Below are 24103 nucleotides of genomic sequence, written 5' to 3'. Positions count from 1 at the left end.
ATAAACAAATCTTTTAATCTATTGCGAAACATTATAATAAAGCTGTTAACATTAACAGATTCTGGATATAACCATACGTCATTAAAACCTGACTCTTGCAAGAGTTTCCGAACGTTTGATGTCCATGACTTGGAGTGAGGATTATCACATGCTTCTTTAAATTGTTTATGAATAATATTGCTTAAAATACAGTTAGAAGATTTTTCGTTGAACAATTTTAAGAAATATTTACCTACTCGCAAATATCGACATATATACATCGGGTATCTCCCTACTTCAGCATACAAAGCATTTGAATTAGTAGAAGCTTTTACACTTAAAAGCCATTTACAGAATTTGCGTTGGACACGCTCAATATTTTCGGCTTTAGTAAACCCCCATACCTCGCTTCCATAATTTAGAATCGAGGCAACAAATGCATCAAACAGATTTAACATTATTTTAACTGATACATTCAATGATTTTGTAACAGTAAATAATGCGTTCATCGCTCTTTGTTCACGATTTCAATTGGATTATTATTGTACACCCATCTATAGCCTTTTTTATGTCCCCCACTATAGTAGTGGGGGACATATTGTTTTTGCCCTGTCTGTTGGTCTGTCTGTCTGTCTGTTTGCGCCAACTTTAACATTTTGCAATTACTTTTGCTATATTGAAGATAGCAACTTCATATTTGGCATGCATGTGTATCTCATGAAGCTGCACATTTTGAGTGGTAAAAGGTCAAGGTCAAGGTCATCCTTCAAGGTCAGAGGTCAAATATATGTGGCCAAAATCGCTCATTTTATGAATACTTTTGCAATATTGAAGATAGCAACTTGATATTTGACATGCATGTGTATCTCATGGAGCTGCACATTTTGAGTGGTGAAAGGTCAAGGTCAAGGTCATCCTTCAAGGTCAGAGGTCAATTATATGTGGCCCAAATCGCTTATTTTATGAATACTTTTGCAATATTGAAGATAGCAACTTGATATTTGGCATGCATGTGCATCTCATGGAGCTGCTCATTTTGAGTGGTGAAAGGTCAAGGTCATCCTTCAAGGTCAGAGGTCAAATATATGTGGCCCAAATCGCTTATTTTATGAATACTTTTGCAATATTGAAGATAGCAACTTGATATTTGGCATGCATGTGTATCTCATGGAGCTGCACATTTTGAGTGGTGAAAGGTCAAGGTCAAGGTCATCCTCCACAAGGTCAAGGTCATCTTACAATGTCAAACATCATATTGAGGGACATTGGTGTTTCACAAACACATCTTGTTTATTCTGCCTTTATGAAAAATAACAATTTTTGTTTTTTCGACATTCACCGTTATATTCCACTTCGTGCAATACTCAAACAAATTGTTCAAGAATGATTGTAAAACCTCAGCTGATTCTGAGATTAGTACTGCGTCGTCGGCGAATAATAGAAGATAAATGGATAATTGATCAATTGTAATGCCCGCATTTATATCAGCTTGTAAGTGCAACTCAATGTCATTTAAGAATAATGAAAACATTATTGGCGGACATATTTCTCCCTGTAATAACCCGATGTCGGATTCAAATAAATCGGAAATACTATTCATATGTTTTACACCTAATTTAATCTGGTTATACAAAGAGCGAAAAACGGACAGGAGTTTGCCATCGATACCGGACCTAATGAGTTTAAACCAGAGATGCATACGATCCGTTAAGTCATATGCCTTTAAATAATCGACAAAGCAGCAAAACAATTTTTTTTATTATTGATATGACTTTCAATGATTGAAGGACAAATAATGCGTCGACCGTACAATAACCCGGTTGGAAACCGAACTGTGCGTCAGTTAAAATGTCATTAGCTGTAGCCCAATTTTGTAAGCGTTCATTGAGTATACTCGTGAATAACTTAGCAAAACAACTCACAAGGGTTATACCTCTATAATTGTTGGGTATTGAAGGATCGCCTTTTTTATGAAGGGGGATAATCAGACACGTTGACCAGCTGTGAGGAAATTTCCCGGACATGAGAATATGGTTAAATAACAATTCCAATGCATCACATATTACATGAACACTTTCTTTAAAGTATTCGTATATTATATTGTCCGAAGAACATGCCTTATTATTTCCTAATCGTTATGTATCTGTCGAGCTCCGGGTAAGTACTTTCAGAGTTATGGTTACTGTCGAAATTGCGAACAAAATTTATACTGTTTTCATTATTTATATTACCTTCGTTTTTAGCCAGGTTTTAAAAGTGTTCAACAAACTCATTTAATTCAATTGTTTCTCCGTTAGGATTTGGTGATCTGTTTTTGAACATTTTCCAAAAGTCTTTAGGTGACTTAGATTTCATGTTATCCATTTTGCGTCCTAAAGTTCTATTAATATCTGTCTTGCATTAACGACAATAATATTTATACGATTTCTTTTTCTCTAATACTGACTGTCGATTGCTCTCGTTATTAATTTGGTTATAATTGTATAAAGAATCCTTATATTCTTTACGTTTACTTTCGCACTCCGCATTATACCATTTTTGTTTATTTTTGTCATGTGAATCGAATTGATTTCTATCGCAGTTAATAGTGTGCGCGAAATAAGGATTACCTTTAGACGATAAGTATTGAGTAAACATTGATGCTAGTTCCTCTGCATCATCGTTATTATCTATCCATCGTTTTAAACTTAACTCTAGATTCGAAATGTCGCCCGATAATTCTGAAAGGAAAGCTTCCTTGTGAATAGGATTCCATTTCACAAAAGTTTTACGTCCTCGCTTATATGTTTTTCTAGTTGTCCCAATTTTTAAACTATATTCAAGGGGAGCGTGATTAGAAAATTCATTAAAATCTTGTATTGTAAAGTGCACGATTTTTACAAAATTTTCCGACCATGTTAACAGATAGTCAACTAAATTCTGCCCATTATGTGTAAAACATGTTATTTTACCAATATTATTATCGTTATGTAATCTTCTGTCAACAACTCAAAAATTTGTAGCCAAACATAAATCTAGTAATGCGTCCCCGAAGCGGTTTGAATTCAAATCACACGTTGCCCTAGGCATAGGATGGTCAATGTCTATAAAAGCAAGATTACTTAAACTACGATCATATGCAATATAATCTAGTTTTCGACCAATTCTTGCATTTAAATCGCCCGTTACATAAACCGCACCTAGCTTGCTGAAAGTATTAATATCAGATTCAATTGTTTTAAAAATATCTCCATCAAATCGTGGGTGAACAGGTGAATTTTCAGGTGCAATATATGTCACAGCAATATACATGTCATTTTCAGTATTAAAAAAATGTTGATCAAGTTTAATCCATAATAGACAATCTATTTCATTTTTAACAACTGAAACCCCTTTTCGTATATTATCGCGAATATATACAATAATTCCACCACTTGCACGCTTCGCACGCTTATTTTGATAACGTCTATATGAAAGTATTGGATCACTAAATCCATACTATTTAATATTCGATTTTGAGTTTGTCCATGTTTCAGTTAGACAAATAATATCATATTGTGAAAGTAATTTTACAAATTCCGGTGATGAAGACTTGTCCGTTGTGAGCCCCTCAACGTTCCAGGTTACACATTTCACAACACTCCCACATTTCTCCTAAGCATTCGACTTGTATTCACAGCCGTCGAAGAATAGTTTATCCACCCTCAGGGAGGCCTCCTTATTCTCTTCTCTCGCCTTCTTCATGATTGGAATAAGCTTTTGTCGGGTTTCCATTACCTCCCTGGGGTATTGTTCCGATATACCATACGGGGTCCCTTTTAGCTCTTTGGATGCCTTCCGCACTTGTTCTCGATCTGGATAATAAGCAAATTTGGCTACAATAGGCCTAATTTGTGCGCTGTTATACCGACCTATTCTATGGACACGGTGCAATTTAATGTCCCTAGATGTGTTCTCGATTCGTAATTTTGATTCCATGAAGTCCAGTATTTTTTTCTCACACTGTTCATCTTTTTCCTCGGGAATTTTGAAGAATTGAAGATTATCCCGCATGCTTCGACATTTAAGATCAATGACTTCGTGCTGCATGAGGTGTTCATGGTCTTTCAACCGTCCAGTTAGCAATTCGATTTCCTTTTGCTTTTTGTTTAAATTCTCCTGCATAGTACCGTCATATTCGCGGCTTTGTTTGATTTCTCTGATTTTGATCTCAATTTGTGACACTTTTTTGTCCATTCATTCACATTTCACCGTAAGCGTATTCATTGCTGATTGAATGGTTTCTAATTGACACAGTTTTTTATCTATATTGTCCATCCTGCGCAAAAGCATGTTCAGCACTGTGGTAAAATCTGTATTTTGCTGTGAATACATGACATTTGGAGTTGTTGGCATATTGAATTGTCCATACCCCGGTGAAGCCATGTTCATAAATTGACTACTGGGAAAATTACTGTTATTGTTTAAGCTACATGGCTGTAGTGACATTGTATTGAAAGATTGACTTGCCTGCAAAAATGAACCGTTTATTTGTGGCGATTGGATAGCGTTAGCAGGTGTGGATGTCGCCGCTCCTGCGATATTTGCACAAGTCGGAATATCCGCCATATTGCTTTTTGAACTATTACTCTTTCTCTTTTGTGTTTGTACTTGGACTGTCCCAGGAGAACTGTTTTTCCGCTTTTTAGGCATTTATAATCCAGAACAGGTTAACACTCGTTTGTCACATACTTTCCACATTTCACTTCTCGTTTATATATGCATGTTGATTGCCACCACATTGAAGAAATGAGCTGTATCTGTCAATCAAATGGCTGCTTAGTCAGGTGTGAATATCTTCTAAGTAGGGTGTGAAAACTATTCAAAAGTCATGGTTGGTAATTGAATGAAGGGACCAAATGATACATAAGTAAAATAGTTTTTATCCGATCTTCACCAAACTTGGTCAGAAGTTGTATCTAGACAATATCTAGGTCAAGTTCGAATATGGGTCATGCCTGGTCAAAAACTAGGTCACAGGGTCACTTAGTGCATTTCAAGCATTAAGCATGGTGTCCGCTCTCTAATTGAAGTATTTTTCATCCGATCTTCACCAAACTTGGTCAGAAGTTGTATCTGGACAATATCTAGGTCAAGTTCGAATATGGGTCATGCCGGGTCAAAAACTAGGTCACTGGGTCACTTAGTGCATTTCAAGCATTTAGCATGGTGTCCGCTTTCTAATAGAGGTAGTTTTCATCCGATAATCGCCAAACTGGGTCAGAAGTTGTATCTTAACAATATTTAGGTCAAGTTCGAATATGGGTCATGCCGGGTCAAAAACTAGGTCACAGGGTCACTTAAACCATTTCAAGCATTTAGCATGGTGTCCGCTCTCTAATTGAAGTAGTTTTCATCCGATCTTCACCAAATTTGGTCAGAAGTTGTGTCTAGACAATATCTACATGTAGGTCCAGTTCAAATATGGGTCATGCCAGGTTAAAAACTAGGTCATGGAGCACTTACTGCATTTCAAGCATTTAGCATGGTGTCCGCTCTCTAATTGAAGTAGTTTTCATCCAATCTTCACCAACTTTGGTCAGAAGTTGTGTCTAGATGATATGTAGGTCAAGTTCAATTATGGGTCATGGTAAAGTTATCAAGTTGTCCAAAGCCTTAAAACGGGCGTATCTTGTGACAGTTTGGAACTCTTGTTCATTAAATCTTTTTAACCAGGTAGGGTACAGTTGTACATGTATGTTAGGCAGGCAGACAGCGTGAAACAGATGTTGATGGTCGATAACTTTAGTTTGTAGAAACTGATGTTCATAAAACTAGGAATGTAACAAGCCTGCATATGGAGACCTAGCATGGGCTTGTATTTGGGGTTTGTTGGGTAGAAGTCAAGGTCACACTTATAAAAAATTAAAAACGATGCCGCTTCATAACTTAAGTTTAGTTGGAGATGCTGCTCCGAAATCCTTTTGTGTAGGTAGCTTACATGGAGACTTACATGCATGTCACTTGTGGGGCTCGTAAAGTAAAGGTTAAGGTCATTGTTACTAAAAATAGAAAAACAGCAAACATGTGGTTTCCGGCCAATAACTTTGACCAATCTTGATGAAACTTTAGATATAGTCAGCTTGCATGGAGATCTAGCTTGGGATTGTATTTAGGGTGTTTTGGGTCAAGGTCATTTTTTTGCTAAAAATGTAGGAAACCAGTTTTCACTCATTACCTTGAGTTTTGATTGAGATATTTTGTGTGTATTGGAAACATACATGAAAACTGAGCTTGGAATTGCAATTTTGGTGTTATCATCTAAATACCTTTTGCTTGGACCAATCTGCATCAAGCCTAGGATATAGCAAGCCTGTGTGGATTAATTTTGTGTGTCAGGTTAAGGTCAAGGCCACTGTAACTAGAAAAAGAATAAATAGCTTACCCTTATTACCTTAAGTTTGAATTGATTGTACTTAAATGTGTGTGTGGGTACAATATGTGCAGACCTTATTTTGGATTGCATTTAAAGCCAGTCAGGTCAAGGACGGTCAAGGTAACTTTTACTCAAAATAGAAAATTGGTTTGCGGTAAATAAATTGAGTTTGGATAGAGGTTATTGCTCTGAAATGTTGTAAATTGCTTAATTACTTACATAACATGGTGGTTCATTTTGGGCAAGTCAGCTAAATGTCAAAATCACTCTTACTGAGAATAGAAGAAAAACTGTTTCTTCTCAATTACTCAAAGTTTCATTGAAGATATTGTTCATAAATGCTATGCTTATGGTTATAAATGTAAACCTAGCTTTAAATTTAAAAAAAAAGGAGAAAACCTGTCTTTTTATAGATCAAGTTTTGATGTGGGAATTTGTATTAAATTTTGTATCTTGATGGGTTACATTCAGACATGCATTAGGGACTACTTGGGTCAAGGTCAAGTTCAGCATGACTTCCATTAGAAAACTTTTTTTTTGCGCAGAAACCATGTGTGTGGATTTCGTTTGAAGGCTGAATTTTTATGCCCCTTTCGAAGAAAAGGGGATATATAGTTTTGGCACTGTCCGTCTGTCAGTCTGTCTGTCTGTCACACTTTTCGTGTCTGCTCTCTATTTCAAATACTTTTCATCCGATCTTTACCAAACTTGGTCAGAAGTGGTATCTAGACAATATCTAGGTCGAGTTCGAATATGGGTCATGCCGGGTCAAAAACTAGGTCAAGGGGTCACTTAGTGCATTTCAAGGAATTATGGTAAAATGCTCATAACTTCTATCAAAGCGTTGGCTATAACTTTTGCATTATTTAAGATAGAAACTTGATATTTGGCATGCATGTGTATCTCATGAAGCTGCACATTTTGAGTGGTGGAAATTCAATGTCAAGGTCATTCTTCAAGGTCAAAGGTGAATTATTATTTTTTAAATCAAAGCGGCGTTCTCATGAACTCGTTTCTAAACCAAAATTCAGTCTTAGCAGAAAATGTTGTCCCTGATAAGCCTGTGTGGACTGCACAGGATACTCTGGGGCGACACTTTAGGCATATGAATAAAGCCAACATTTCCCAGAAAGAGGCGCATATGTTCACAGAGACAAGGTTGAAGAGGGTGAGGAGGAGGGAGATGAAAACCAGGATGAGGATAACGAGGATGGGGAGGGGAAAGAGCGCCGAGACAAGGGAGAGCAGGGGCCCTGGAAGAGCGGGGCCACAACTGCACCTACAGCTGTACAGCCAGAGCACCCAGGTAACCAGCAGAAACCGAAGAAGCCTATTTTTTTAGGTAACCAGGTCAAACGTCAAGGCTACTGGCTTGTAATAGGAAATGTTCTTTGCAGTTTATTTTAAGAATGCTTTTACCTACAATCATGCATGTTATTGATTACGGTATAATGGTAACAAAAGATGGAGGAAAAAAAGATGTATTTCAGTTTGGCAGGTCGAAAGTCAATGTTACAAACTTGCATCATGAAATAAGTTTTTTCATGATATCAAAACGCTTTGACTTATGATAATTTTAATTGATGTACTGGTTACTTGGGAGGAAAGAATGACACCTACTTATTTTGAGGTTAACGTTTTAAAGTTCAAGGTCACATGGGTTTGAAACACCAAAAAATTGTTTTTGTTCAATATTTTAAGAACACTTTGACCTAAGATCAAGAAAATGGGTATATTGTAATTTCGTCAGTTAGTATCCAATTTGTTTGTAATACAAATCGTGGAGGGCAAAATGGGAAGACACTCTGGAGTCACTTACAGGAGGTTGGGCCTGTTTGTCACATGCCAATAAACTAGTCTTTTGTTTTCAGGTGATAGTAATAGACACTAATTATTGTATGCCATTTAAAAGTTCATTTTTTAACGCAAACAATTAAACACTTATCAATATGTTTTTTTATTAATTTGTAATACATGCCTAGAATCTATTTCAGTCCTTTATCTGAATCCACTGCGTAGTGGCTGTATAATCTGCACCACCACTGAAAAACACAATACACACAATGGGTGATAAAGTTGTTAACAAGTAGCGTTAATCATTACTATTCTAAGTAAACGAAGTCGACGCATGATTTGATACAGCTTTACTGCATTCCCGTTTTTCTGCAATGTGACATGTCAGTTAAATACACTGTTTAATGTACACCGCTTTGTGTCAAAACCAGATTTATCTTGACAGACAAAGTATGTATGAGTCAATTACGTTGGATTTTAATGGCTCATGCCAACTGTAATTCAGTCGTAATTTTGTTCGACATAATTATCAATTAGGATCTTAAATTCATCAATCTGTCCATTGATGTAATAGACGAAAATTAATGCCTGACAAATAATAAAGTTTTAATGCCCCTGGTATGGTTACATATAGGAGTTGGACTGGTCTTCCGGCATTCCGTTTTCTGGAAGTATTTACCCAATGCTCTCAGATATGGAGCTGATTTTGTGTATGTTAGTCTACCCACATGACCTACATGTTAAGTGTGAGTTTTATTTGGTCCTTTGATTTTTTGCAATGTTATGAGCATCGGACTCAGAAATTTTCTCTATAATAACCATTTTCCAAAGGTTGTTTACTACACATTTTCAGATATTGAGCTGTTTTTTGGTGTGGGTCTCCATACAGGTGAAGTGTGAGTTTTTTTTCCGGTGAATTGATTTTTGGCAAACTGCACAGGCTAATCTTGGAGTCACTTTCGGCTCATGCATTAAGGCCTGTTCTCCTAAAGCAAGGCTCATTTCTTCACTGTACTTCTATTCTGATTGTAGCTACCCCTGTAGAAGAGCCAAAGAAGGAGGAGCCTAAGCCGACAGGAAAGTACGTGCCTCCTAGTCAGCGTGCGGCGGCAGCTGCGGGGGGAACCACCACCCCCTCGGGCCCCACTGTGCCCTCTCACCTGCGGAGGAAGAAGGAGATGCCCAACCTGAAGAGTGAGGAGGAGTTCCCCACCCTTGGAGGCAATGCCCCACCCATTCCAGTCGATAGGTACGTTCTCTCAGTTGTTTGTTCCTTGGAGCCAATGCCCCACCCATTCCAGTCGATAGGTACGTTCTCTCAGTTGTTTGTTTTTTTTGTAGTAAAGCATATGCCTTTTGACCATTTGTTGTCCCCTAAAGAATCTAATTAAATTGAAAATGTTCTGAGAGTTACTTGCAGGCTGTTCTGGTTATATGATGGTTGCACATAGCAAATATCAAGTTGCTTCTGAGTAGATTGTGTTCAACAGGTTTTTAACAGAGTTGAAAACCTGTTTGTTAGATTTGAGTATGGGATGTGTGTTGAATCAGACTGGATGTCAGTCAATTAGTTTGTATTGACCAAACTTAATGAAACTTACGATATTGCAAATAATACCTAACTTGAGATTGTATTTGGATCATGTGTGGATTTATTGTCGTAGGAAAATTAGGGAAGCAGTTTTAGCTATACGACTTGAGTTTGGATGGGGATATTCCTCTGAAATTCTTAAAGTATGTAGTTCCATGAATACCTATCTTGGGAATGCATAACGGTCCAGTCAGATTAAGGTCACTGTAACTTAAAATAGAATATCAGCAAACGTGATTTCTGGTAAATTACTTTTATTTGCAGGTGAAAATTTTGATAAAGCAAGCTTGCATCTAGCTTGGGATTTATGCTAATGCAGTCGGCACAGGCTACTCAGAGGCGACACTTTCAGTTTTTGTTTAAAGAAAGTATCCTGTAAACAAATATTGATTGAAGTTAAGGTAACGCTGTCGTATCTGATTAGCCCCTGTGGACTCAAGAGGCTAATCTGGGAAGATAGTTTACACACATGCATTAAGTCCTTTTTTGCACAGCAAGGCTCAATTGTAATGATATTTTACTATTTCTAGTAAGCATTGTTTTTGAACTTTTCTCAGTGATCCAACAAGTTTTAAATGTACACTTTGTTTTCAGTGATCCAACAAGTTTTAAGTGTACACTTTGTTTTCAGTCATCCAACAAATTTTAAGTGTACACTTTGTTTTCAGTCATCCAACAAGTTTTAAGCGTGTACATTTTGTATTCTGTGAACCAACAAGTTTTAAGCGTGTACACTTTGTTCTCAGTGATCCAACAAGTTTAAGTGTACACTTTGTTTTTAGTGATCAAATAAGTTTAAAGTGTACACTTTGTTTTTGGTGATCCAACAAGTTTAGTGTACACTTTGGTGTTGATGATCCAACAAGTTTAAAGTGTACACTTTGTTTTTTGTGATCCAACAAGTTTTAAGCTTGTACACTTTGTTTTCATTGATCCAACAAGTTTAAAGCGTGTACACTTTGTTTTCATTGATCAAACAAGTTTTAAGTACATGTATACACTTTGTTTTCAGCGATCCAACCACTTTTGAGCGTGTACAGCACGGTGGTAGACAGATTGACGACCCCACTAAGGTAACTCAACAGCTCTCCCTAGGAAACAAGTTCTCAGCTCTACAAGATTGACACAACCAAAATACTTAGTGGCACCAGTGCAGATTGTGTTTTGAAATACATAAATGTCAGTTGTATAATTTCAAGTATCGCTGATTATGTTTGGAATTTATGTGAACATTGCTTGTGAATGTTCATAAAACTGAAAAACGTTGTTCGGGCCCATTTGTAGTGTTAAGTAATCAATATCTCTCAATCGCTTAAGAAATGTGCTTATTTTGAAAATGAAACAGTAGTAACAACATTGAGTTTTATAGCTTGTGTTAAAAGTTAAAGGGGGAATCTTTGACTTATTTGATACTAAAATATGTACCTACTGCCTATTGGTATAAGTGATTACGATTTTGCAGAAGAGCATGTTGCTTAAATAAGAAGAAATCACCAATATTTTGATTTCAAAGGTCATGGAATTATTTGAGACATATTCTGGGTAAATAAGGCTTAATGCATGTATGTAAAGTGTCATCTGAGATTAGCCAGTGCAGTCTGCACAGTCTTTTGAGTAACAATTCTTTCAATGTAAACTGGATTTTCATTTTTAAGAGGCTTCCTTTAAATGATGAATTCCATAAAAGTGTAAGTGTCATCCATAATTAGCCTGTGCTGACTGCACAGCCTAATCTGGGACGTTATGTTAGGACATGCATTTAGCCTGCATTTTCACAAGACTCATTTTTTTCTTTCAAAGGTTATGGTATTATTTAATTTTGTTTCAGATCGGGTTCTTTAGCATGGTTTGTGTAATCAATTATTATGGAAATTGTCATGAAATTTTTTCTACATTTTCTTGAATTTTTAAAGGATCTTCTAGTATTAAAATACTCACTTTTTGGTAACATATTGTCTCATTTATGAGTGCTTAATAAGTGTCTGTAGCATCAAGAATAAGCAGAATTAGTAGAAATACAGTAATTAATATCATACTTTCTTGGAATTTTTTAGGAGTTAATTCAAACTTCAGGAAAGACTTGTTTGTCATGTATACTCTTTATACTGATAATAATGTGGGAAATGATAGCAAAATTTGTATATTTTTTCGTATCTGTTAAATGTTTGAAAAATATTCTTTTCTGTTCAAAATTGTATTTAAAAATATCAAGTGTGTATATGAACATATTGGATATTGCTAAATGTTGGGGTTTCTTGATAATAATTTAAACCAATGTCTTGCATATTCTGTGCTAATTTGTTATGTGCTATAGGTATGTTGCGATTTAATTAGTGGCATGTATATGGTTTTTGTTTTGCATAGAGTATAATTCATTAGTGGAAGCCACAAACCACTATTTGTTGTACATGTAATTCAAAGCTCTTGGATTTTTTTGTGGAAAAGGCAAAAAGTGTGCATGAATACTGTAGGACAAACTGCACACGAAATGACGACTTTTTATGTGGAAAAAGATGTAATGTAATATTATTTAGTTTATTATGAGCAATCGCGGCCAATTGTTGGTATCCTGAATATACATGTACTTTAGTCAATATTCTGACTCAAGTAAGAGTTTTTCTTCATTTCTAAACTTTGAGTTTTTTTCTAAAGTTTGAGAAGGATATGTGCATATTCTAATAGCTGAGATTTAAAAATGTTTGTGCACTTACAACATAAACAATACTCAGATGAGTGGAAACTCAGATCTCATCTTTTGAGTTGAGCTAAAAAGTTCAGAATGTTAATGATTCTCTGCACAGGTGGATACACAAACTTTCTCTGGCCCAGAGGCGACATTGTTACAGTATAAAGAATATCCCATGTATTCTGTGTTCTTCTGTATAAACTGTGGATTAAGGCACTTGACGGCATTACCATTTTGTTTCTGCTCCCATATGTGCCATGGGGGGGGGGGGGGGGGGGGGGGGGAGGGGGAGGGGGGAGGCTAAGCATGATTGACATCAGCAGATTCTTCCATCATATGGGTGTTGTGTCTTGTAAATTGTTTTCAGTCTTTTATGCTTAATCTGATAGGTTTGTTAGGGCTATTTGCACCACAGCTTACGAAAATGGGTCTTATGCCATATGCAGCCAGTGTAACCTCAGAAGGGACTGTGCGGCCAATATCTTACATGACTCTATAGTGGATAGGAAGATACAGACCAGACTGTGCGGATGTGATGACTGGTCTGGAGCTATGCTGGCTGCGTATGGCACAAGATGTATGTTTGCTCATTGTGACTCTTGTGTGATATGGTCCTCATATAAATCATGTTAATTGTATTCGCACTGCACAATAGACCTGTGTTTTCTCGTATTACCTAATATAAAAGGAATTCCCCAATTACTAAGATTGTTTATAGTGTAATAGCCAATTCACTCCATTAAAATGCTAGAAGAATATGGCAGAAAATATTGACATAATTGTTAACAAATAGGACTACATCTGATGTAAGTTGGCTAGTTAAGTTTTTTTTAAATAATGCAGTATAACTGAAACAAGAACACTGGTTATTATTTAAAGTTACCTACCGGTATTTGTAACCAAACTGTACTATATTGACAAGAAAAGAAGGAACATATATTTTGAAATTGTTCTAATGATAAATGAAGAAAAATAAAGTTAAGATAAGAAAGTGTTGTGGTTTAGTAGCCCTGAAGTAGTGAGGATTTTTAACTCGGCTGTTTTTGGAGAAAACCCGAGGTATTGTCATAGCCAGCTTGTCCGCCGTCCGCGTTGTGCTAAAACCTTAACATTGGCTCTAAAATCAAAGTGCTTCCACCTAAAACTTTGAAACTTCATATGTAGCTGCACCTCGATGAGTTCAACACGCCACACCCATTTTTGGGTCACTAGGTCAAAGGTCAAGGTCACTGTGACCTCTAATATAAAACTTCTGACAAGCTTTCATTTATTCAAAACTGCACCCGCAGCCGAGCGTTGCACCCGCTATGCGGTGCTCTTGTTATTAAGTACATGTAGAAAAAAAATCGACTTTTGCATATTATAGATTTTCTTTGGAAATTCTGTGTATTAAACATCTCGTGGTTCTCGTGATAAAGGTCTTCGTCGTGTAGATGTGATATAAAGATCCAAGGTATATTCATCAGTTAATGCGTACCATGCAGTATTCCTGAATGATTCTTAAAAAAGTTGTTCAATCTTTCCAGACATAACTCAATTCATTTTCGGATTATTGACATGAAAATTTTACGAGATATAATGTATGCACAGATATACTGCTTTTTGGGGATCAAATGTTACACTAATGAAAGCTCGATTTGTCATTGTACATTTAAGTAGTACCCTTGTCGACAATGACCAATCGTGCCTCATTAATCTCATCGAAGTCATACTACGATAATGGCGTCAAACACATTAATTTATAAACAATTAGCTCAAAATTAAATGAGTTACCCATACAAGTGTAAGGAGTGAAATCCCTAATGACATCTACAAAATAGGGTTACTGACAACACAGATATATCGGTCGATCTCTTGCTGACAAGTAAGGACAAAAGAAACGAAAAAACAACAGATAATTTAATGAAATTTAAAATGAATTTCTTTCCTGTCCGTTGATTCAAGTTAGAGATGAAAGTCATTTTTAGAAAATTTGAAAAAAGTTTCTCGTTTCGAAAATATCAATAGCTTCAATGCTGGCACCTTCAGAAAACAGTAAAGGTATACAAATTGCGTCAAACACAAAAAATACGAAACCCAAACGTTCCTTTTTCAAATAGTCGCACACTAAAATGCACCTTAATGTTGCAGACAAAAATGTGGAAAATAACGACACAAGGCTTGTTGGCGATCGGTAAATTCCCTGTATCATAAGAGAAATGAACACAGTCCTGAAATAGGCACTACTTTCGAATGACTAAAAAAACAAACTTTCACAAGTGCAGCAGTTCGTATAAAAAGTATTCATTTGGGACGCGTTTTGACAAAAGACAAAATTGGGCTTAATGCATGTGCGTTAAGTGTCGTCCTTGATAAGCCTGTGCACAGGCTAATCTGGGACGACACTTTACGCACATGCATTAAGTCCAATTTTGTCAGAACGAGGCTCATTTCTCTGGTGACATCAATATTTAAATGGGTAATGAATAAATATGATTTACGTCTCCGCATTTAATTTCTTAGTTGAGTGAATGAAGTAGAAAGCCTTTGCGTATGTTTACATCTATTTTTGTGTTGGACTTGCCATTTTCAACGTACTTTTTCTTATAAAACAGCGTTGTTAACGAGCTCACAGTTTTTCAGGTTCACCAGTACTAAGTGCACACACTTATGCCAGTAACTGACAACTGTAGCGCTTGATATGAGATTAATGAGGGGAGAATGACCACTAACCACACATGTAATGCTAGAGGGATCGAACCCGCGATCATCGGATTCGTAGTCCAGCACGAACAGAGCTGGCCGGCCTGACATGATTTGTGTACACAGAATTAACAAGTAAAGCATGTGAATAACAAGGCCAATATAATAGAGTAAATTGTCTTTGAAAATTCGTGAACATTTTATGCGATGTAATTATAAAGATCTAGTAACTAAGGAAGTGTTAGGAATAGTTGAGAATTAATATGTATATATATATATATATATACATTGAATACCGACGATATTTGTGTAACGCTTTTAATTGTTATTTTCAACTTATATGTGTGGCTCATCCAGTAACATTTATAAGATTGAAGTTCATCCAACTATAGGCGGAGAGGGGTTGTTGATGGACGGACTAACGTGACGCCAGCCGGCGTGCAGACGGTTGGACAAGCTTCTCGCGAGATCTGCAAACGCGAGGTCGGACGCCACATTGTGATTCTCGTCTGGGTCAGTAGTGTGGTCGTACAGTTCCGTGCCGTGATTTCTGGTCCAGTCCGGCTTGTGGGTCTGGTACGAGAATTCCACCCACTCCGTGTACCTGTATTTGTCCGTGCGCAGTGAGTAACCCATGATGTCGACGCCGTGCTTGTGGCGCGGGTACTGCGAGAACGCCGAGTGTTTCCACGCCGCTGTTGCGTTATGGACCAGCGGCATTAGGCTCTCGCCTTCCGTACACGTGAGGACGTTCAAGGAATTTTCGGGGCAGACCGGAATCGACGGTAAACCAACAGCGTCCACCAGCGTTGGGAATAGGTCCACGAATTCCACCACGCGTTCTGTAATGATTCCGTTGTCTGTGAGGCCGGGGATCCGAATCATCATCGGCGCATGCGTGGCTAGTTCGAAATTCGTATGCTTATTCCACATGCCGTGTTCTCCAAGCTGGTATCCGTGGTCGCCGAGCAGAGAAACGACAGTGTTATTCGAAAGCCCTAATCGGTCCAGTTCGTTTAAAACGACGCCAACTAACGAATCGACCCACGATACAGCTGAAAAGTACGCTCTTCTCAATTCGCGCACTTTATTATCCGGAAGCGTCTCGTTGACTTGCCCTTGGAAGTGCAGAGCTGAAATGTCCGTGTAACTGATCAACTCTGGACTTTTCCACCATGCGGCATCCGGCATGTTGATTGGTGCGTAAGGATTGCTTGGAAGGTGAAGTGAACTAGCCGGGTAGTAATGCGAAAACGCTTCCGGCGACACAAACGGCAAATGTGGCCTCATAAAACCTACCCCGAGAAAGAATGGGCGGTTAGCGTATTTGCCACCCGTTGCAAAGTCTTGCAGAGCGATCACGGCAGCCTTTGCGATTTTATCGTCTACAAGCGGGTCGTTCGCAAGCTGGGAATCGTTCAGGAACATCCAACTTGTTTTACCATCTTCGTAGCTAGAGTGATCCGGCCGATTGTACGGCTCCGTCCACGAAATCGGGTCATCCTTGAATCCCGAGTGGAATATTTTCCCAATACCGGCGGTTATCCTGCCGTGGTTTTTGAAGTACTGCGGCAACGTAGTGAAGTTCCCGCTCACCTTTCGCCAATATGTGTGAAGGTCGTATACGTGGGTCGTATCCGGTCGCCGTGACGTCAGGAAGGACGTACGGCTCGGGCTACATACAGCCTGCTGTACGTACGCCTTTTTCAGAAGCAGGCTTTTGCGCGCCAGAGCGTCTATATTTGGAGAGTGTATCCGAGGATCATCGCTTGACGGGAAGTCTTTACCCTTGTAGCATCCTAAATCCGGTCTCAGATCATCAATCGCAATAAACAAAACGTTTGTTGGTCCAGTTCGGGGTGCGGCGCATGTTACGTACACTAATAATATAGTAATGAAGCATAAACCCAATACGACATTCATCGTCGCGTGGCCTTGTTACAATAGAATTTAAGAATTGGAACTACGAATTTTTATCTTGAATAGATTGATACGCGATGGCTTCAATTATATCTTAGTGTGAACTACGGTGGCATATATGTGACATGTGCTTGTTTATTGACTAGACCGTCCACATGACGAGATAACTAACTCGCGGAAAAAGACTAAGCCATTCGTCGGATTGAGTAAGTCGTGTTCACGACATAGCTTATTCGGGAGAAAGACTAAGTGAATTGTGGGAACGACATAGCTAACTCGTGGGAACTACATATCTTAATCGTGGGAACGACTGAATGACTCGTGTGATCGAGAATGTCAGCTAACTCGTGGTAACGACCTAATATTCCAATACAAATTCATGCTGATTCATCTCATCTTCGCCTGTCGTCCCGTCTGGGGCATAGGCCGCCAACCAGCATTCTCCAGGCGTTTCGATTATGGAAAGTCTCTCAGGATGCCCCCAGGTTGTGTCCATTGCATCTAGGTTTCGGCGCCTGATCGCCCTCTCTTCCTTTTATTTTGCGGGTTCCAGGTGAGATATTGCCTTGTCGTATTGGATGCATTGTGTGGTCTATTCATCACGCTGGCTGGACACCCTGTTCAACCCTTTTCAGCTTCAGTTTCAATCAGGCAACAAGGAGATGATGGTTAGAAACCACGTCTGCTAACGTACAGAGTGAAGAAACTGGTGACGCCCGCCCATGATAACTTGTCTATCCTTCTGTTATTGAAAACAGCTTCCTCCGATGATTACAGGTTACTTGTGGCACCAGGTCGGCGAATCTCCCATCGTTGTCGTTCATCTTCCTTAACCCTTGCCTCCCCACGGTCTCCTTATATCCTCATTTGTCACTGCCGATCTTGGCGTTGAAGTCAACCATTAGAATTATGATGTTCCTCGTTGGTCTGTCCTGTATGATGGTTGACAATGTCTTATAAAGGTTTTCCTTCTCATCCTCTTCATTATGGTTAGTCGGGGCGTAGCACTTGATAATGCTAACGTTGATCCTTTTCTTCTTTGTGCGGAAAGAGGCCCTCATGATCCGTGGTCCGTGCGCTTCCAGCCCGACAAGCGCTCTCTGTACCGACTTGGAAAGGTCTCCCTGAATGTGTGCTGCATCCTCCTACCTACCCCCAATCTATGCGGCCACTTGGACTGTCTTCCAGGGTCCGTACATGGGTTTGACATGCCATGTACCGATGGTGGCTGTGGTCCTGGTGTAAATGATGGTCTGCGGCCTTAGAGGCTTTCACCGTCCGGCGCCATACTCCTCCAGCTGGAGGTCCACCTTCTCCTGGGTCCTAGATTTATGTTGTTATTTTGTTTGGCCTTTCAATAGCAATAAGGTTTCGACAGGATAGGGAAATAAACCCTACGAACAACTCTCCTCCTTTTTCAGAGCGAGCTTGGGGCCGTCCATGGCGGTGTAACATGCTGTTTACCGCATGCTTAAATATGTGTGCTACAATGGAATGTAATATAATTTCGGACAGAGTCGCGATTATAAAAACCTATCAATATGTGTGTATTCTGATTTGTTGAATAAGTCATCACAAGGAGTTAGTTATCCGTTTTCATGAGGTACAAAGTTGTTCTAATGAGTTAAGTGTGCCGTTACCACGACTTACCGCGATTCGTTTCCACGAGGTAGTTTTCTCGTACCCATGACTCATTTTGTCGTTCCCACAAGTAACTAACTTTTATAACTAGGTTTAAATGAAATACTAGTATAACATAACTAAACAAAAGCAGCATATGTTACATCTGTGCCACCGTAATAATAGAGCGCCTTAACCATTGGGTCACCGCATGCCACAGACTGTCTTGTACTATAATGTAAACGCAGCCGAACCTTTTGAATTGGACGACTTCTTTTATAATTTTTTAAAACTTTGAATTCACGATTTCAGAAACAGAATTCTTATCATTTAAAGTTTTTGTGTGCATACGGTTCACGATTTAATTACATATCATTATTCCACAAAGGGCTCCTGTCAGTATGTTCAAGCGCACTAACGTCCCGAAATTGTGACCTTCCGATTGTATAAGCACTGTAACTTAGTTTAGGTATGAGCTTACTTGGGCAGTAAGTGCTCACAGGGAGGCATTGGGATCAGTTGATATCCGCCGTTTTGTATCAATGGGCATGCATAGAAAACTACTTTATATGTTTGTTAAAGGCCAATGTTTTGGCTCAATTTTGACGTGATTATTTAAATTAAGATTATTTAAATTTGGTTATGATTTAGATTATTTAAATTTGAACTAGATAGACAATTTGAGTGAAGTTAGGTCAAACGCGAAATCACCAGATAAAATCTTAAAACACACTTCTTAAGTGATTAAATTACAATAACAACTACTACAACTATTTGTAAGCATGTAAACATTACTTTTTGCCAAATGAATTAAACATAGTGGACGCAGTATGTGAACAGCACATAAAAAAACAATTATTATACATGAATGAAAATAGAACTGAAGTAATATATTTGGTTTAATACAAAAACAAAGAAAGCAGTTTGAAGACGATACATCAAATTGTTTTTACACTTTGAATTCAGGCTAATTAAAATGCAAAAGTACATTTCAAGCATATTTATTTTCGTAAAGATCAAAATGAGTCACATATCAGTGAAATCCGTATAATCTTTTGATCCAAACATTTCTAACAAAATTAACTTGTAAAAAATACAATATAATAAATTCAAAGAAGCACATGTTTATGTACACGTGTACGTGTATAAATTTAGTGACAGCATTAAGTAACACATGTGTTAATACGTTAAAATTTACATTTATTGCGTTTTTTTAGCTCACCTGATTAAGCAGGTGAGCTTTTGTGACCGGTCTTTGTCCGTCGTCCGTCCGTCCGTCCGTTAACATTTGTTCGTAAACACCCTAGATGCCACATTTATTGTCCGATCTTCATGAAACTTGGTCAGAAGCTTCGTCTCAATAAAATCTCGGTTGAGTTCGAAACTGGGTCGTACCGGGTAAAAACTAGGTCACTAGGTAAAAAAAGAAAAAACTTGTAAACACTGTAGAAGTCACATTTCATGCCCAATCTTCATGTGACTTTGTCAAAATGTTTGTCTTAATGATATGTTGGTTGAGTTCAAAAGTGGTTCCGGTCCGTTGAAAAACATGGTCGCCAGTGGGCGGGGCAGTTTTTCTTATTTGGCTATAGAGAAACCTTGTAAACATTCTGGAAGTCACAACTTTTGCCCAATCATCATGAAAATTGGTCAAAACATTGTTTTTATTGATTTCTCGGACGAGTTGAAAAATGGTCCAGATCGGTGAAAAAACATGGCCGCCAGTGGGCGGGGCATTTTTCTCTTTATGTATATAGTGAAAACATGTCAACACTCTAGAAGTCACATTTTTGGCCAATTTTCATGAAATTTTGTCAGAACTTTTGTTTCCTAGATACGTGAGTTAAGTTTGAAAATGGTTCCAGTCAGTTGAAAAACATGATTGCCAGGGGGGCGGGACAGTTTTCCTTATAAAAAGGTTCGTAAACAATTATGAATTAAGGTCATGTAACATGCGAGACAACTCTTCTAAATATTGCATTTAAGTTTACAGTAATTACTCCTCTTTGATTATTAACGTTTTCATAATAATACAGTGTAGTTTTGTGTATCATTTATGTGTTAATTGTTATTCGAGGTTGGATGTTTTTATGCTTTCGAAGAAAAGGGGGCATATAGTGATCGGACTCTCCGTCTGTCCGTCTGTCTGTCTGTCCGTCTGTCCGTTTTTACGTCACACTTAACGTTTAGGTTTCGAGAAATGCTCATAACTTCTATGTCCCTTGAGATATAACCTTCATATTTGGTTACATGTGTATATGGACAAGGCCTTTCCATACGCTCAACATTTTTTACCCCTGTGAATTTGACCTTGAACTTAGGGTCCGCGTTTAGGTTTCGAAATCTACGTTTAGGTTTCGAAAAATGCTCATAACTTCTATGCCCCTTGAGATATAACCTTCATATTTGGTACGCATGTGTATATGGACAAGGCCTTTCCATACGCACACAATTTTTTACCCCTGTGACCTTGACCTCGAACTTGGGGTCCGCGTTTAGGTTTCGAAATCTGCGTTTAGGTTTCGAAAAATGCTCATAACTTATATGTCCCTTGAGATATAACCTTCATATTTGCTATGCATGTGTATATGGACAAGGCCTTTCCATACGCACAAAAATTTTGACCCCTGTGACATTGACCTTAAACTTAGGGTCCGCGTTTTGGTTTCGAAATCTGCGTTTAGGTTTCGAAAATGCTATAACTTCTATCAAAGCGTTTATAGGGGGCATATGTCATCCTATGGTGACAGCTCTTGTTTTTATACCTGATCGCTCAGGTGAGCTTTTGTAACCGGTCTTTGTCCTTCGTCCGTCCGCAATTGTTCGCAAACACTCTAGAGGCCACAGTTATTGTCCGATCTTCATGACTTGGTCAGAAGATTTGTCCCAATGATATCTCGATCCAGTTCGAAACTGGGTCATGCTGGGTCAAAAACTAGGGCACTAGGTTAAAAAAGGAGAAAAAGCTTGTAAACACTGTAGAAGTCACATTTAATGCCCAATCTTCATGTGACTTTGTCTAAATGTCTGTCTTAATGATATGTTGATTGAGTTCAAAAGTGGTTCCGGTCCGTTGAAAAACATGGCCGCCAGTGGGCGGGGCATTTTTCCTTATATGGCTATAGAGAAACCTTGTAAACACTCTAGAAGTCACAATTTTGGCCCAATCATTATGAAAGTTAATCAAAACATTGGTTTTATTGATATGTCGGACGAGTTCGAAAATGGTCCAAATCGGTGAAAAAACATGGCCACCAGTGGGCGGGGCATTTTTCTCTATATGTATATAGTGAAAACATGTGAACACTCTAGAAGTCACATTTTTTGCCCAATTTTCATGAAATTTGGTAAGAACATTTGTTTTCTTGATACGAGAGTTGAGTTGGAAAATGGTTCCGGTCAATTGAATAACTTGGCTGCCAGGGGGTCAAATTTTTTGCCCAATCATCATGAAACTTGGTGAAAAGATTGGTTTTATATGTATCTCAGATTAGTTTTCAAATGGTCCCGATAAGTCAATAAACATGGCTGCCAGGGTGGTGGGGCAGTTTTCTTTATGTGACTATATAGAAAGAAACCTTGTGATCGAACACTATAGAAGTCACATATTTTGCCTAATCATCGTGAAACTTAGTCAATACATTGGTTTTATTGATTTCTTGGACAAGTTGGAAAATGGCACAGATCGGTGAAACACACTTTTTAGCTCACCTGATTGCTCAGGTGAGGTTTTAGGATTGGTCCTTGTCCGCTGTCCGTCCGTCCACATTTGGTTTGTAAACACTCTAGCATTCACATTTCTCAAGCATTCTTTATCAAAGTTGCTGAAAGATCTCAGTCAAGTTTGATGATGAGCATAATCACATTATTAATTCCACAATTATTGCCCTTAGATTGTCCAAATTTTCATTATATTATACAAAGTTCGTGTAAGCAAAGTTTGATGTTTGGTAAGGGGGGTCAACTCAAAGTATAGGTCACCATTTCAAATCTTACAAAAACAAAAACACTCCCTACACCAGAGTTTTGGTTCAATAATGATGAAACTTGACCAGGATGTTTGTCTGGTCAATATCTAGGTCAAGTTTGACATTAGGTAAAGATTGAATGAACCGACTCCTCTCAGCTGAGCGAACTATGGCCATCGTGGCCCTCTTGTTTCATTTACAATACATTTGTTTGTACTATGTCTATTTTTTAAGTAATTTTGAAAAAAATAAATAATAGTAGCAATCACAATTAAATTTTACTTCAATTGAGTTCGAAATTTATCATTTATTAGTGTGATTATATATGTATTAATGTAAAATTAACATAACACATCATATTATCAATGGCGACGAATTTTAGTCTGAATTACAGCTTGACCAAATAGGTAAAACAAATATGTCAAAAAGTCAAATCTTCGACCGCCCCATATCAGGTGAACAACTCAGGGGCTAACATGGTCCTCTTCTTTTATTTTTCAACTTGATCACCGTGTGGGGACGGCGTGTCACGAGCACAAACATGTAAAGAGCACATTTGCATGTAACAAATATGACATCATTATACAGCTTGTCAGAATCTAATAACATTATGCAATTTTAAACTAGAGTTTTGTCATAAAAGTTGTCTTTTTTTTCAAGTGTGCAGATATGGCAATTGCTAAGTTCATGTTGATAAGTGAACGTGGACATGTAGATGAGGTGGAGGAGGAGAGAAAGAAAAGGATCGCGAAGATGTACCGCTGCATCCCACGTTAATATTGTGATCGCTTATAATTTGCACTGAAAATGTTTGGGGTGGCGCCATGTGGTGTTTGACAGTATATTTCGTAATGCGAATTGTTCTTGAAGCGATACAACGTTTGGTGCAACAAACCTCTTTTCGTTTACTGGAAGACCTCTCCGATGAAGAGGGTCCGATATTTAGATATGCACGGTGTAACAAATAAACTATTAGAGCGAGAATCTAAAATCAAGTAAAAACTGATAAAGCAATAATTACACTGCATTTCTCTTGACGAATATTATAGTTCAAGCCTTCATTTACACTCTCAACAGCATCAATTATCATGATATCTCCAATCTACCATGTACCAGCATAACAAGTGTATAATCGATCGTGAAACATTGACTATATATCTAAGGAATTAGACAATAACACACGACAGAGCTGGGGCGGACGTCTATAATCGGCTCGCTGCCGACATAACGGCCCGATGGCCATTATGCGGCTAGGGCCGATTATAGACGTCAGGCCCAGCGCTGTCATGTGTTATCGTTTATATTACATATCATATTATTTTGTCTCTTCTCTAAAATTTATTGCACAACCATCAATAAATGACGTATCTCATGTGACGTAATTTCTGTGATGAAACGAACAAATCTGTTTTAGCTAGACTCCAGATTTTAGGGAAAAATATTTGGGCGTGAAGGGTTTTTATTTAACA

At 38.1% G+C, this 24103-nt stretch overlaps 2 protein-coding genes across 5 annotated transcripts in view; one reads left to right on the top strand and one right to left on the bottom strand.

Annotated features, from left to right (window-relative positions):
- Positions 1–24103, top strand: part of LOC127860164 (protein CDV3 homolog) — a 337157-nt gene that overhangs the window by 12075 nt on the left and 300979 nt on the right. For 2 of the 4 annotated variants that reach the window (XM_052398056.1, XM_052398051.1), the window contains exons 3-5: positions 7525–7679; positions 9200–9475; positions 10771–12072. In XM_052398056.1, the coding sequence (XP_052254016.1) occupies positions 7525–7679; positions 9200–9475; positions 10771–10835 (496 nt within the window). In that variant the 3' untranslated portion in view covers positions 10836–12072. Of the gene's footprint in view, positions 1–7524; positions 7680–9199; positions 9476–10770; positions 12625–24103 lie in introns of those variants that run through there. The other 2 variants (XM_052398053.1, XM_052398052.1) reach the window with 2 other exon arrangements.
- LOC127860873 (iduronate 2-sulfatase-like) lies at positions 15505–17870 on the bottom strand. The gene is made up of 2 exons (XM_052399176.1): positions 17829–17870; positions 15505–16914 (listed from the first exon to the last, which is right to left on the bottom strand). Exons 1-2 carry the CDS (start codon positions 17868–17870, stop codon positions 15505–15507), a joined length of 1452 nt encoding a protein of 483 aa, XP_052255136.1.

The sequence above is a fragment of the Dreissena polymorpha genome, chromosome 15 (assembly GCF_020536995.1).
Source record: "Dreissena polymorpha isolate Duluth1 chromosome 15, UMN_Dpol_1.0, whole genome shotgun sequence".
NCBI lineage: Eukaryota > Metazoa > Mollusca > Bivalvia > Myida > Dreissenidae > Dreissena > Dreissena polymorpha.
This window is presented reverse-complemented; position numbering and strand designations above follow the sequence as displayed.

Excerpts from the sequence above, each read along its gene's own strand:
- LOC127860873 (XM_052399176.1), bottom strand. The coding sequence starts at position 17,870 with ATGAACGACAACGATGGGAGATTCGCCGACCTGGTGCCACAA. Across the intron at positions 16,915-17,828 it reads TCGCCGACCTGGTGCCACAA|GGTAAAGACTTCCCGTCAAG; the intron begins GTAACCTGTAAT and ends GGATGCTACAAG.